At 45.6% G+C, this 15,154-nt stretch overlaps 1 protein-coding gene across 1 annotated transcript in view; it reads left to right on the top strand.

Moving 5' to 3' along the window:
* The first annotated feature begins 199 nt into the window (after positions 1-199).
* LOC121591014 (acetylcholine receptor subunit beta-like 2) overlaps positions 200-15,154 on the top strand; it is a 28,572-nt gene continuing 13,617 nt past the window's right edge. The window contains exons 1-8 of the mRNA XM_041911305.1: positions 200-531; positions 659-1,170; positions 1,246-1,378; positions 1,462-1,589; positions 1,809-1,984; positions 5,118-5,270; positions 9,289-9,368; positions 9,854-9,963. Coding sequence (XP_041767239.1) covers positions 447-531; positions 659-1,170; positions 1,246-1,378; positions 1,462-1,589; positions 1,809-1,984; positions 5,118-5,270; positions 9,289-9,368; positions 9,854-9,963 — 1,377 coding nt within the window. The 5' untranslated portion in view covers positions 200-446. The remainder of the gene's footprint in view (positions 532-658; positions 1,171-1,245; positions 1,379-1,461; positions 1,590-1,808; positions 1,985-5,117; positions 5,271-9,288; positions 9,369-9,853; positions 9,964-15,154) is intronic.

Below are 15,154 nucleotides of genomic sequence, written 5' to 3'. Positions count from 1 at the left end.
ATCCCACCCCTCCCACCTTTCCCCGTGCCGGGAGTGTTGATAAACGAAAGCACGTGCGTTTGGTGCGAAGGGGCATTGTTTTGTAAACAAACGCATGCGCACCAAACTTCCGGGAGCATGCAGGAGAGCTTCCGTGCTTTTTCTACGGAGACGGTTTTACGCTCTCACCAATGATGGTGCTTATCGATTTTTCCCTACTCTCACGCGCCAGTGGCCGCGGGAGTGGTGTACACTCTGATGCTGGATTTTTCCGTCGCAGCATCCGTTCCGTTTTGCTGGTGCTCCGTACCCAGCCGAGTCGAGGCGAGCGTGCTGGGCGTGGGTTAGAAATTTGCACAATTAAACGACCCACCCCGGGTGTGTACGGTGTGTGATGCAAAAGTGTTGTTAAAAAGGGGTTTTTGTTGTTGTTGTAGTGCTGTGGTATAAAACGTTTCACGCGCAGAATGAAGATTTCCACCGAGTTTTGCATCAAGATGCTGAATGCAAAAGTGATACTCCTTTGTCTGGTCGCTTCCAGCTCGGCCCAGGGTAGGTCAAGCCACGGGCATGTTGGGCGTGTGTGTCTGTGACGCTCTGATGGTGATCCAAAATGATTTAGATTTAAGGACTCATCTACGTTTAATAATAAACGATTCATTTTCCTGCCTTCTTCCAGCATCGGTAGCGCATATCGAGGCGAACCCGGACGCCAAGCGGCTGTACGACGATCTGCTCAGCAATTACAACCGCCTGATCCGGCCAGTGGTGAACAACACCGAAACGCTGACCGTGTGGTTGGGCCTGAAGCTGTCCCAGCTGATTGAGGTGAGCCTGCGGAACCAGGTGATGACGACGAACCTGTGGGTGAAGCAGAAGTGGTTCGACTACAAGCTCCGGTGGGACCCGGAAGAGTACGGCGGCGTGGAGATGCTGTACGTACCATCGGAGCAGATCTGGCTGCCGGACATTGTGCTGTACAACAACTGGGACGGCAACTACGAGGTGACGCTCATGACGAAAGCGACGCTGAAGTACACCGGGGAGGTGTTCTGGGAGCCGCCCGCCATCTACAAATCGTCCTGCGAGATGAACGTGGAGTACTTTCCGTACGATGAGCAGACGTGCCTGATGAAGTTTGGCTCGTGGACGTATAACGGGGCACAGGTGGAGCTGCGCCATCTCGATCAGGTAGGTGGTAGGGCAGTGGGCAGTTGGTGCAGCGAACTTCGAGCTAATCGATACTACTTTACCACTTGCTTGCAGATTCCTGGCAGCAATCTCGTGCAGATTGGGATTGATTTGAGTGAATTTTACCTATCGGTTGAATGGGACATCCTAGAAGTGCCGGCCAGTCGCAACGAGGAGTATTATCCTTGCTGCCCTGAACCGTTCTCCGGTGCGTAGAGTAATCGTCGCTTTGCACATTCTTTACAACGCATTCTTATACGATACGTTTCTCTTATTTCTTTTCCGCACCAGACATTACGTTCAAGCTTACGATGAGAAGAAAAACACTGTTCTACACGGTCAATCTAATCATTCCGTGCGTTGGCATCACATTCCTCACCGTGCTGGTGTTCTATCTGCCGAGCGATTCGGGCGAAAAGGTACGCCGCTTATACGCCACTATGGTTTCGCTGGTGCTTTTTGCGTGCCTAATCGATGGTCCAAACACTTCGCACTCACTCGAAGCATGCTTGAGTGAAGTGGCCTAAGGGTGGCAAAAAACCTCCAAGCATCATCCCGCTGGAAAAGGATAACCGAATAATCAAGATCTGCATCTCGTCTTTCACTTTTCCTATTCCTACCGCCCGGGCTCACGATAGGTCACGCTTTGCATCTCGATACTGGTGTCATTGACTGTGTTCTTTTTGCTGCTGGCCGAAATCATCCCGCCGACATCGCTGGCCGTACCGCTGCTCGGCAAGTATCTGCTCTTCACGATGATCCTTGTATCGCTCTCCGTCTGGACGACCGTTTGCGTGCTGAACGTTTGGTACAGGTAAGTAGCGATTGTCTCGTGGAGAAGGAGTAAAGGAAGGGATGAGAATGATAAGCTGTAAAGCGGTTGAGTCCTTCATTCGATGGTTTGGGAAATTGTAACTGAACAATGAAAGTGCATTCCAAGATCATTCCTTAGAAGATATTTGAAACCCTCACTTCTAGTTTTGATGTAATGTTGAACATACTTTTAACTTACGGTTTGGGTCATTCAGTATCGTTCTAGACACTTGAAAGGATGCTTTATATTCTATACACTCTCCTACGACTCTTGTCATTTCATAATAATAAGTTAAGGTATAATAAGTTCACTTTCCCTAAGAAGAGGCCAAGAAAGTGTCCCAAAATTATGAGAAGCCCTGTAAAGGTCGTCTGAGATTTACTTTACTTTGGCCAGGCTTGGGCGAAATTAATGTGTGGTGTAAGCTGATAAGGCTGTATCGCTGCATATGGTATTGTTCACGCATAAGAAAATATATCACGACCAATTGTACGAACCTGCGATCTAACGGATAGCCTCATACATTTGTCAAATGACGTACTGGACTCAATTCTGTTAAGACATCAGATTCGATGGAGCTTAACGCTGACTGTTTCTGGTTATTTGCCCCCAACATAAGTTCCATTTCCAATTCCTATTGTATCATTTTGGTGCAATCGTTTTTCTATTTAGATCCAACTAAATATTATCGATATTGTTTAAATCAGGGGTCTTCAAACTACGGCGCGCGATGAGTTTTTAAATGTTTAAATTAATAGCTTTTTTCACTAATTAATCAAAATATTTTTTTTTTACTTTTGAAAGATAAAAATAAAGATTCAATATAAGATAACTGAATAAATTTGGCCGTAAATGGGCCTCAAAAACTTTACTTGTGAAGCAATGCGGCCCGCGATCTGAAAAGTTTGGAGACCCCTGGTCTACATGTTTGGAATGAAAATTCCAAAAAACTGTTCATGTTACGCAAGAGAAGACAAAAACTTGTTGTTTAGCAATCATTAAATGCCTGTAATTTCAATTTCATTTAAACAAGAGGTCACAAAACTAGATTGTGTTATGAACTTAACACCTTTGCCTATGTTACTTTATTTACACATATTAAAACATACATAATAAATACTGATAAAACTTAAAACACTTGCTCGTTGCTTAAACTTGCTTAAACATGCTCGTTGTGGGTTCAAGCCTAGAATGGACGACTGTTCCCCTGTAGCAAAGGACCGGCTTTGTATAGGCCGGCATGGCATGTCCACATAGGCTGTTACACCAAATAAAACTATAATTAATCTATAATTATTCGTTTTTATGAATAATTGATTGCCATTTTAGCTTGAGCCATTGAGCTTGATAAATAATTATTAAAAATAATAAATAAACACTTGCTGTGTTGTCCATTTGATTCTCTGTAACACGTGTAACTGCAAAGATTGGGTGGGAATCGAACCCATTCGGCTTTTGCAAGGAGCAAACGCGTCCACCATATTGGACTGCCCGAGTAGAGGTCCATTTTACGATCAATACGATCAAACATGCAGAACCATACAAAAGTTCCATCCTCCAGCCAGTCCCCAGTGTGTATGTGTATTTAATTTAAACCCGCAAACCGGTCGCACGCATGTAAAAGCGATGTGCAGAAGCTATTGAAAATTTAATCGGCACGCATTCGTTTCGGCCTTTCCTTTATCACTATATCAATAAAACCCTCCGCCCCTTCCAACACGTGGTACGGTCCGTTTGTCCACCCCCAGGCGGGTGACCAGCGATAAATAATTTAATACATATGCCCCCCCCCACCCCCCGGCTCTCACTCCTTTCCCTCACCCCACCCTGAACTGCACGAGATGAGCTGTAATTATATGCGCGTCCCGGGTAGCAGCTACTGTGTGCATGTGTGAGAGGCATGTAATTTTCACAGCATCACACCACACCTCACAGCCGTCCTCGACAGCCACACCACACCGTCCCTCGTGGGACGGCGAACGTGCGGTCGGTGCGAGATGGGTCCGAAATTTATGACCCTTTGCGGGTTACACATTAGTGGGTGCCGCCGGTCGCCAGTGTCGTAAAGTCGGTGGTAGGTGGTTGTGTTGTCCGTTTTTCCCATAAAAAAACAGCGGAGCTTTATTTTTCTTCCGATTGTCACTTTTTCGTGTGTGTGTGTGGGTTTGGGAGGGGTTTTTGATGTCCTGCTGCGGTCAACCAGTGACCGTTAGGAAGTGCATATTAAAATTATGCTTCCCTTTCCTTCTCTCTCTCTCTTTCTCAATTTTTCCAACTAAACAAAAAATGATATGCGTCGTTTTGTGGAATTCGAACCATCACAGAAAATAAAGCAATCCTTTTTGCAAGAGCTTTAAGGTGCTTTCGGGCTCCTTGAAAGGGACACAACAGAAAGGAGAAAGTCTGGTGAATGATATAATTAACACTTGTTACGCAGACAGGCACAAGAGTAGTCGCGGAGGAAGCTAAGAATCGGTTAAGAACGAATGTGAACCAAAACCAGTCTTTAGCAGGCCTTGGTTGCTGTGACAGAAGAAAAGCCATCAACACCATCATATATCATGCGTGGCGTGTCGTGTCTTGCCGTTTCCGGGGCGTTCTCTCTTTCCAACGATCCAGTAGATCACGGTGGCAAAGGCTCGGCTGTCCCAAATACACGTCCTTTGGGTCGTACGTCCAAGCGTCGTAATCCTTGTAGCACGTTGGGGAAGTTAAGCTTTTTTTTTGTTAATGCTTAAATGAAGGCGCGATTAAACACCCGTGTCCGGGGTGACGGGTTTTATGACCGTACTGTGTGTTTTATTCATTGCTCCGCAAGCTTTCTGTTTTCGGACACCCGCTTTGTTTTATTCCTGTATTCACAATCCTTTGAGTATCGTGAATCGTGTAGAAATTAGTAGATATTCGGCAACTCTCGCAGGGAAGCATTGAGACATGCTTGGTGGAGTGAAGCGTTTCGTAATTTTTTCGTTACTCACTGTCTTACTGTCACACCAAGCGAACAACAGTAAGTAACGCAATTGAGCAGCGAATACCCGCGTTGCTTTGATGAGGAAAAGGAGGCAAGTGTGAGATGCAAAGATGAGCTAAATAATGATAACGCTGTGCCCGTTTCTATCTTGTTCATTCGCAGGAGCACATCGACCCATAAAATGTCACCCTTCGTCCGGCGGCTGTTCCTGGAGATAATGCCCAAAATCCTGATGATGCGTCGGGCAAAGTACACGCTGCCGGATTACGACGATTCGACACCGAGCAATGGCTACACGAACGAAATCGAAATGAGGTAAGTGTCACTGGCATTGGGGGGGGACGGAACATCCCGGTAATGTCCCCTTTTTGGCGTAGTACGACGGTGAGAGAAAGAGAGGAGAGATTGACAAATGATGGGCCAGGTTCGGTCGTAAAATTTGATCCATTTCTCCGGTCTTATCGGTATCGATGAGGAAGGGAGTGTCCTGTCCCGTCGGGTTGCTCTACTTTCTTCCCGATCAACTCCCCCCCCCCCCCCCCTGTCTGCTGTGAAGCAAAGGGGAGAAAAAGTTGTTACAATTTATTATCGCTTTTGCCGGATTTTCCCCACTTCCTGTTCTGTTAAGCCTCTGATGTATCGATAGAAGGTAATCAAGAATGACTCGCTGTGTGGAGAAGAAGCTGAATAAGAAGCAGAAATAACGGGGCACAGTAATGCGAGGACACTTTCTTTAACCACACTCCACTTTCATGCGAGAACGGATCGACAGTGAATGCGCATCGTCATGTCTTTCCTTCGTTCGAAAACGAAATTATTATACCTCCTTTGAAGCTTTGATCATCTCGTTTGGGGATGCAATTCGGTTTCGGTGCGATCTGTTTAATGCGTCTGTGTTGTGTCTCGCTTCTTCCGTTTTTTTATGTTGTTACTATTTTTCCATCTCCCCATCTCAATCTACTCCGCCTCAAGAACCACCCCCTGGAGAGGCATTTTAGCGCATTGGCAGGCGGGCGGACGGGCGGGCGGGTTTTGGGACCGCTCTCGCTGCTAATGATCATTATCGTTGTCGTAACCGTTAATTGAGTTTAATGTTCGATGATCCATAAAATGTGTCATCGTTATCGGCGTTGGGTCATCTTGCCTAGGAGTGGCGGTGGGTGGCTCGCTTGAGTGGATGGAGTTATTTTCTGTTAATAAAGAAATTAACGTTCAAGTGCGTACGAAGGTGTGCGAAGAGGTGTCTCCTCTAGAGGGGGTTCAGCGGAAGTGTTTAGTAGCATTAAATTCAATCGACCAATCGTATTTGCGGTACGCGTGTGGTGTAGCTGAAGATGTACAATGTGGTCAACATCTTAGCTACTTACTTGAGACATTAATACACTTTTTAAAGACGATGTTTAGTAGCATTGGCATGCTTTTTTGATATTACAGTTTGTTTGACAACTTTGAAATCATTGTTTGTCTGCATCGGATGAGCTTTTGGTGGCAAAATTGAAGGAAGCAATCATATTCTTGGTTCAAATCAATCGTTCAAATCTAATTCTAATGCGAGGATTAACAAATAATAATAATAACGACACATTCATTGGATTGTTAGCGTTTCTTAACTAACTTTTCTAAACAAATAAGTTTATTCATTACTTATGGTACGAAATCACAAAGCATCATACAAAATTACCACAAAATAGATGAATAAATTAATAAATTAATAGCAAATAACAATGTTCAAAACAAATAAGGTAAACATTCGTGGTATTATTTCGTGTCATACATAATGAATGCTGCATATGTTTTACCTTTTGGAGCAATTTGTCAGTTACTAGTGAATTTGGCCAGATTATGGGGCTACGCAAATAAATGTCAAAAATTCCCTTCACTGTAAAATGTACGCCGAAAACAATGGTCTCGAAGCCCAATTAAAATGAGTAATTTATGATCACCCGCTTAAACGATCTAAAATCAAAGCCTAACCCATATACCAATATGGTCCTGACACCAATACATCACCTTTTTCGGTTTAAGAATTGCACAAGATCTAATGGTACCTTCAGGACCGATACTGAACCTATGCAAGTTCAGTACTGAGCCCAAACCGATGCAGGAACCAATATTGATCATACCAGTCCTAGAACTGGTCGTGTACCCATACCTGCCCTGGAATCAATCATAAACCCATAACGATACTGGAACTGCTACTGAGCCCATAACGGTCTTGGAACCGATCATGAACCCATACTGATCCAGAAATAGCTCCCGATTTCATTTCATTTTCAAGAACTGTATCTGAAACTGTTACGAATTCGAATTCGAAACGATACTTGGACCTTTTTCGGGTATGGGACCGAGACGATTCCAGTTCCAGTCGGTAGTAACTGTGCAGCGTAGGGATAAGCGTAGGAAATATTATAGGAATTCAGCGTAGGAATTAGCGTAGGAAATTTAGTAGAATTTGTATTGTGATGAATTATGTGGAATTTGTTAAACGTTAATGTTTGAGGGTCTCAGACAGTTCCGTGGCACATAAATCATGTCGCACGATCTGGTTTGGGTTCGATTCCCCAGAACAATCAAGTCCATTAACGAGTAATGAATAAAAGACTTTTAGAACCTACTACGCTAGTTGTGTCAATGAGAAAACAAAAAAAACAATATTGTGAGAACTTCAATGCTGTGAACTATCTCTCACGCCACACACTGTGTCCTCATTTCAAAGCCAGTTGATTAGGTTTGCTGCTGGCAATTAAAAATTTTCGGTAACCAAATCTCAATCAAACCGAATGGTTGGTACCACAGCACAGATTTATTTTTCTACCCACCACATTCTCACCGCAATATGTTTCAAATTGGCAACGTCTGTCCACAGTGCTCGGATTACATTTCGTTCAGCATTGCGCACACCCTTGCCGCCATTCCTTCGCAGCCACAATCGGACAGCAACGACAACTGCAATGCACACCGAAAGCTGCGCTTCAGAAATTATAACTTCGAATTGATAATCAAATTTACAATGCCATTTTACTACGTACCGTACCATACCATGCGGGAAAGCCGAACCCGATGGACATGTTTTCACACTCACCCACTGCATGGTTGTGTTGAGCAAAGCAAACTCTCCTTCGCATGGTGTACGGGTGTGTGCTGCCTATTAGTGCTGCCATCGGGCGACAAGCGGACAGGGGACAGGGTCGTAGCGCTTGGAGAAAGCTTTGTTGTTTTCTTAACCTCCACAACACCTCTCCGCTTCCCTACCTTCCCGTACCTACCTCGCTTCCGTACTTTCCCACAATCAACGCCTGGGCCCGACGCTGTAGGAAGTCGGATGAAGTTAGTTTCATTTCATCATGTACAGTTTGTTAAACCTGGCACTTTCTCGTTAGCTTGGTAGAAGAACATGGAAGTCCACACACACACACACACACACACACACACACACACACACACACACACACACACACACACCCATGGCCCTCCTTGGCCATGCTTGACTGAGCGATCTCAGTGAGCAAACTCCGATCCCGGTTGGATGGAGAGCTCAGTGGCGGTGAGAGTGTGTGCCAGGGCAGGGCACACGACGATCCCTGCAGTAGACCGTTGGTAGTAGAACTTTGCTCGACATGTTGCAGGAGAAATACATTATTTTATTATTATTAAATTCATTAGCCTCAGGGGGCATGGGACGGGACCGGTGCGAAGGGGACAACACAGCAGGAGAAAGTGAAGCACACCGTGTGTGTGTGTGTGTGTGTGTTGCCGCTGTCAATGGAGAAAACGCTGCACGTTGAAAAGGGCAGATAAATTGCCCGATAAGACGATACGCGGTCGGGTTTCGGTCGTGCCCGGGTTTGCCCGGTAGCAGCCAGCAGCAGCAGCAGCAGCAGCATGCAAGATGTATGATGATGATAGTATCAAACTGTCGCTGTGTCATCCCATCTCCGATGTACGGCAATGAAGTGGTGAATGAAGAGTGGTGGGGCGTGCTATGTTTGTTAGGGGGTCATGAAGGGCGCAGGTTGCAAGTTTTTGTGTGAAACAGTGCCCGGTGCCTTCGTGGCTCGGGGGGCGCACGAGCTATCCGAATCCCAGGAACTCTCCCGAGCCGCGCACTGTTCGCTCGCTTGCCATTTTCATTTGGATCATAGGTCCTTCCTTCGCAAAAGTCTTACTCGGTTTGGTTGCTTTGGGTAACGCGCGTAACGGCGTATATACGCATAATGGTTAGGCTTTACTGATCCGGCTTTACTGAGCCTACTTGGCCTACCGAGCCCGGGTTCATTATTCGCATTCACTCACTACTTTCTCTTCCTCTCTTTTCACGTTTTCTCACCATCAGCGTTAGCGACTTTCCCGGCGAGTTTAAGGAGGGCGGCGACAGTTTCGATAATATAGGAGTTAATCTTTCTCACGGTTCAGGTAAGTCGCAGTGCTTAGGGATGCGCCCTTCCCACCGTTAATGGAATACCAATTGATACGGCTTCATGTTGCGGGGGAGCGATACGACCCGTTAAGCATCGGTGACATCGCTCGCCCGTCTTGGACGATGGGAGAAGCGTGTGTCCCAAATCGTACCGTACCCATACCCATAGCCGGGTTCTGGGGTGATAATTTATAATTAAATTTTGATTTATTTTACGAGCCCCAAGCTTTGTGGCAATGTTTTTCTCTGCCCCATGCATATGCAGACTCGTGTGGCGAAGTGTTGTGGCGAACGGCACGAAGAAGAACGTTGGTCACAATGCCCTGGTCGGGCTCTGGTTTGGCTCGTGTTGTGGCAAGGATGATTTCTAAAATTGTTTTCTCCCACTCTCCCTCTCCCCCCCCTCCCTTCGTACCATATTCTCTTCCATTGTGTGACGGGCAACGGGCCCACGGATGGTGCACGGCTACCGTAACTATAGTCGAGGCGGAAAATGTCATCCCGAAGCAATTATCGCCGGAGGTGCTGTCCGCAATACAGGCGGTAAGATTTATTGCCCAGCACATTAAGGACGCTGATAAGGATAATGAGGTGAGTAACCACGCTTCCCCTTCATTGTATGTGTGTGTGTATGTGTCTCTCTCTCTCTCTCTCTCTGTGCAGAGCTGGAGTTTGTGGTCAGAAAAATAATCGATTCGATAAGTGTTCGTGTTTGTTTGAAGGTTTGAAGGTTCAACTGCGGTGTGCACTGCTGCCCTGTTTCACTCGAACCGTGGGCGGGTAAACATCGAAAGTAAACACAATTACCCCACAGGGCAGAGATTACCTGTGATTTAGTCTTCCAGTGCCTTTTTTGGGGATGTAGAAAAAAAAAAGACAACCGAAAAGCTCACTGTCCATAATTTATGACACACTGTGGCGCAAGGGCCGATAAATTTATGGCGGCAGATAGAAATTACCCGGGCAGATCTAGTTGTAAAGCATTCAGCAGAAACTCTCAACCTACCCGCCCTTCCCACGCCACCCACAATTAACTTATGCTAATCCGTCTACATTACAAGCGATTAAGTGTTGTTGGGCGCCCGGCGATCGGCGGTCATTCGAGAAGATGTGTATCACATTGCAATAGTAGCAGCAACAAAAAAAAGCCAGCCAACCAACAAAACTGTATCGACTGTGCCGTGATTTACTGCTGCAACGTAGCGATACAGTATTTATTGTGATCTGATAATTGGGATGGGGGGTGGCGATCGAATCACACGACGAACGGCTGCATGCATCTATTACAGTGCAACACGGGTTCCATCGTGCAGTGGAGACTTATTTTGCTACAAATTGCTCAACATAATAATAACACCATCAAACGCGCGTCCATCCATGGTGGGCAGAGTATGGTGTGCATTGGTTTAATTACATCATAATGCAACGATCAGTGTCAGTGCTAAACGGTAGCTCGGGAGGGTAGCCCCTTCTTAAACGTAACGACGACTCCGTCCGGAGGGGGGGCGGGGTATACTAATTAATACCCAATTCGAAGCCGATCGAACGTAATCTATTATGCTGATTACAGTCCAATAGATTAATTGGCTTAACTAACTAGTACACCGCTTGTTCTTGTTTGTGTGTGCTGCAGCACTTTGACGAACGACAACATGCACTTCTACACACTTGCTATCTCTCTTCCTTCACTGATTCTGGCTCGGTGTTTGTTTTGCTTACCTTTCCGTGTATCAGATGCCCCAGCAGCTGATCAAAGAAGCTGCCGAAGACATCAAGGCTTCACGGTGTTCGCACGGGCTACTGGATGCACAGGGCAGGCGATGTGAACAGGGTGGTGGGCAACAGGAAACGACAGATGCAAATGACGGCAACCCACTTAAAGGGGTTAGTGTCATAAACAAACTATGCTTTTAGCTCTTTCACGCCTTCGAGATCGCACCCATTGCTTTCTCGCTTGCGCTGTTCGTTCGCTGCATTTCCAAGAACATGCTGCTATTGGAAGCATGCTGAAGCAGGGGTTTGCTGAAACACTCATCCGATGCACGTGCCGACGTTCGAGGGCTGTGCTCTTTACAAGTTTTGTAGAGTTGTTTGGGTAGTTTAGTGAGCATCGAGTTAAAATCGCTTTCGATAATGTGTGTAAAGCTGAGGATAAATATGTTCTTAGTTCGATGATTTCTGTTTATTTGACTTTTTTTATCGAGAGCTCTTAATCGGGGATCACTTTAGTATAGAATATGACTTTGAGCTGAACAATGCGAATAATTTCATGATTTTCAGTACAGTGGAACCTCTCATAACGAGTACCCCTTATAATGTGTTTTTCGCATAACGAGCAAATTTGAATCCTCTACAAACACCCCTCTGAACGAGTAAAATCTCGCATAACGAGCAATTTCATTTTTGTTCCCCATAAGAACTCGTCATCATTCCGAGAGTTTCAATACTAAGCATCGTTAAATATCAAGCTATTTCCAAAAGCTATTTATACACTGCCATAAGTGTGGATGAAAAGTTGAAGGGAGGTGGCATATTAACGCCAGCTGCCAATTCAATGTTCCCAAAAAATCGTCTAAAAATCGAAAAAAGCTGCTGCGCTCATCAACAGATGGAGTAAGTGAGGTAGTATCTTGACTTCAATTGCTCTATTTCCTTCCTTTTTATTTGACAATATTGGAGGTTCTCTTCGGCTTCGGCATGCGGAAGTTGGTAGGACGTGAATTTTAGTGTGCTCTTGCATGCATTCTTGATCTACTTGCTCATGAAGGCGAACATTTCGATGCTGAGAATTGATCGATGCATTACTGTTGCCAATTGAAGGTATTCCGTATGGTTGTGATGCATATAATCCTACTGTACTGTTCTACTGTATTTTGTTGTAATCTAAACGTTGTTAACTTAAACAATAAAATCCTTATCCAGGCTTACGAGGATTATTTACAGCATTTAATTAATTACCTGCTTTCAATTTAATTCCATGATTTCGATGAGAATCGATCCACCTTCGACGTTGTAGAAATAACCACCATTAGGAACTAATGTTAAGCTGATGTAAAGGAGTTGCTAATGCAAGTTTAACATGGCCAACATATTTGAATTGTTGAAACCCTTTGTTGAAGTCTTGTTAGAATGTTTCGTACATACGGGTTGACCCTTATACACGCCTGCGCCACATTAACCTTCCGCTGGCTGCACTGGAAAAGGAAAGTTTTTCTCCCCTCAATTTTGTAAATGATGTACACGACATTCGACAACACACACACACACACGCACACACTGACCAGGAAATGTGCCAGCACTACAAAACATCTCTTTGTCATCTACTGCAAAAGTTCATACGGGTAGCACACATTCCACACACACACACACACTGACACCCCTGTGTGCAACCCTGCTGCATTGCTTCGGGTGCATTGCACAGTAAGTGGATCCAGAAATGGTACACTAATTCACCGAATCACCGAATGTGCCACCGGATTTGTTTCCGGTGTAGCAGCTAGCCAGCCAGCCAGCTGCTAACGAACTTTTGCAACTACAAAATACGTCTGTATGTGTGTGTGTGTGCGTGTGACCGATACATGCTAGCATATGGGGGTCGAGTAGTTCTACGCTTAGTCGCAGATCAAATCCCCATGGTCGGTGTTCGGTGGGAACAAAGTTCTTTGTTGACGTTGTCCGACAGCATCCGAAAAGGTGGCCATAACATCGCCGGGCGATGATGTTTTTCAATATCTATGGGTCGTTGGGTGCGACGTTGCTGCTGTTGTTGTTGTTGTTGTTGCTGCAGAGAGCTTTGCTAATGTGATGCAGTGGCTGTGTGCAGGCTGGCACGATCGGTGCACTGCACTCAAATTAGCTCGCCAGATGGTGGCTGGTTTTCGTGTGCACTACGAAGCGCTACAAAGGACTGGGCGTATCCATCAGGGTTGGAACAGCAGACACAGGGTTTAGCATCTGATTTCGGTACTGCTTTCTCATGGGCTTTATGGGGTAAAATAGTTATGGAATTGGTCTGATAAAGAACAGAAATACTTTGAATTAAATTATATTAGTTCTTCAAACCTACCCACGCCCATCGCAAACTTTTGTTTGAGAAAAACCGTTTTGCTGCCATTGCTTGCAGTAAACAGCTCCGCGCCAACTCCCATTTGGGGTTCGGGAGAAATTGTCTTTGGTTTGCTGTTGCCCCTCTCGCCTTCCTCTAACCGTCTGCTGCCGGGATCAAAGCCGGCTTTTCCCATTAGCCTTTACCACGGCAAGGCACGGGTAATGGTGCCACACGGGTGCCCGAATGGGAGCTACACATGTGGGAGAGCTTCAGGGCACGGCTGGCTGCATTCACCTACCTACCTACCTACCTACTACCACCACGGTGGCAAAGGGGCTCACTGAGGCGAGACGAAAAGTGGGGCAAAAGGTGGTTTGGTGCGAGTGGGTGGAATTTAAAATAACATTATAAGAAAATGATGTAATCGAGCATTTGGAGACGAGCGGCAGTGAAATCGCCGGTGGGAACAGCGTGTGCTGTCTTTCCCCGGGTGAACTGTGAAAGCTGCATGTTTGTGTATGTATGTGTGTGTATGTTTGTGTGTGTATGTGTAGTCAAGCTGACAAACATAAACACAACGGCGCATCGAAGGGCGGACGTGTGCACGGGCCGATTACGTACACTCTGCTCGTTTCGGAGCGTTTCCTTTCCGGCTGGTTTTGTAGTTTTTTAGTATCGGGCTTGTTAGGGTTAGTGCTGTAGTCGGCATCGTCGTGACAGTGCTGTAGTAATACAGCAAAACGGAAACCAAAACTAAAATCTGTGTGTATGTATGTTTCATGTTCGTGCCCGAAGGAGTTGTTTCGGTTTGCCGCGCTTGTCGTCTGCTTGCTTGTGTGTGGGTGTGTATGTCACCCTGCTCCTCCGCCGTGTGTTCATGGCCGTGGGTGTGTCCTTGCTTTGCCACTCTCGTACAACAAACAGCGCCAGCGCGCGAGGGGGATGAGCTTAAAGATGTGATGCAGCAAAAATGCCGAGAAGGAATTCCTTTGATGTTTTTCGCTTCGAGCTGCCAAACAGCTTTTGCCGTGGCGTGAGTGTGTGTGGTTGTGTGTGTGTGTGTGTGTGTGTGGTTTCTCGAGTGGAAGGGAAGTGAAATACGCTCGGGGGTAAATAGTTGTAGCCGGGAGGGGCCGGGAGCTGTTTATTTGTTTGCTCAGTTATTTTGTTTCTGCCGCTTGATTGCCAACAGTGTGTAGTGGCCGGCGAATCTCGTATACGACCAGGTCTCTCCCCACCTGTGTGTTTGTGTGTGTGTGTGTGTGTGTGTTTTTTGCAGCAATATACAACGCAATACACACACAACCTTTTCCAGATGATCATTTGGCGGTGGAAAATGCGTATGTTTGAGGTGTAGTCTTTTGGTGCGACACGCACACACACAGATGGGAGAGGTATTTTGATTTGATTTGCTCTCTTGCGCCTGGAACGTGCATTGAGCGGTGAAGGTGAATTGAATGAAGGGCAAACTGTTTCTATTGAGCTAACTAATGATGGAAGTTATTTGATGTTAGATGTGCTGGAGAAATTCACGGAACCAAATGAGCCATGTCCACCTTTCTAGGTTGTTTGGAATGTTTTCTTTATCTGCTCTGTTTTTTGTTTTTGTTTTTATGATGTTTTTATACAGTTGATCCATTTTTTCAATTGTAATCTACAAAGTAGTAATGTAGAAAAATTAAAAGCTACATTTCTGTGTACAGTTACTATCGTTGATATTTTTGTCCGACGCTA

Source organism: Anopheles merus, chromosome 2R (assembly GCF_017562075.2).
Source record: "Anopheles merus strain MAF chromosome 2R, AmerM5.1, whole genome shotgun sequence".
Lineage (NCBI taxonomy): Eukaryota > Metazoa > Arthropoda > Insecta > Diptera > Culicidae > Anopheles > Anopheles merus.
This window is presented reverse-complemented; position numbering and strand designations above follow the sequence as displayed.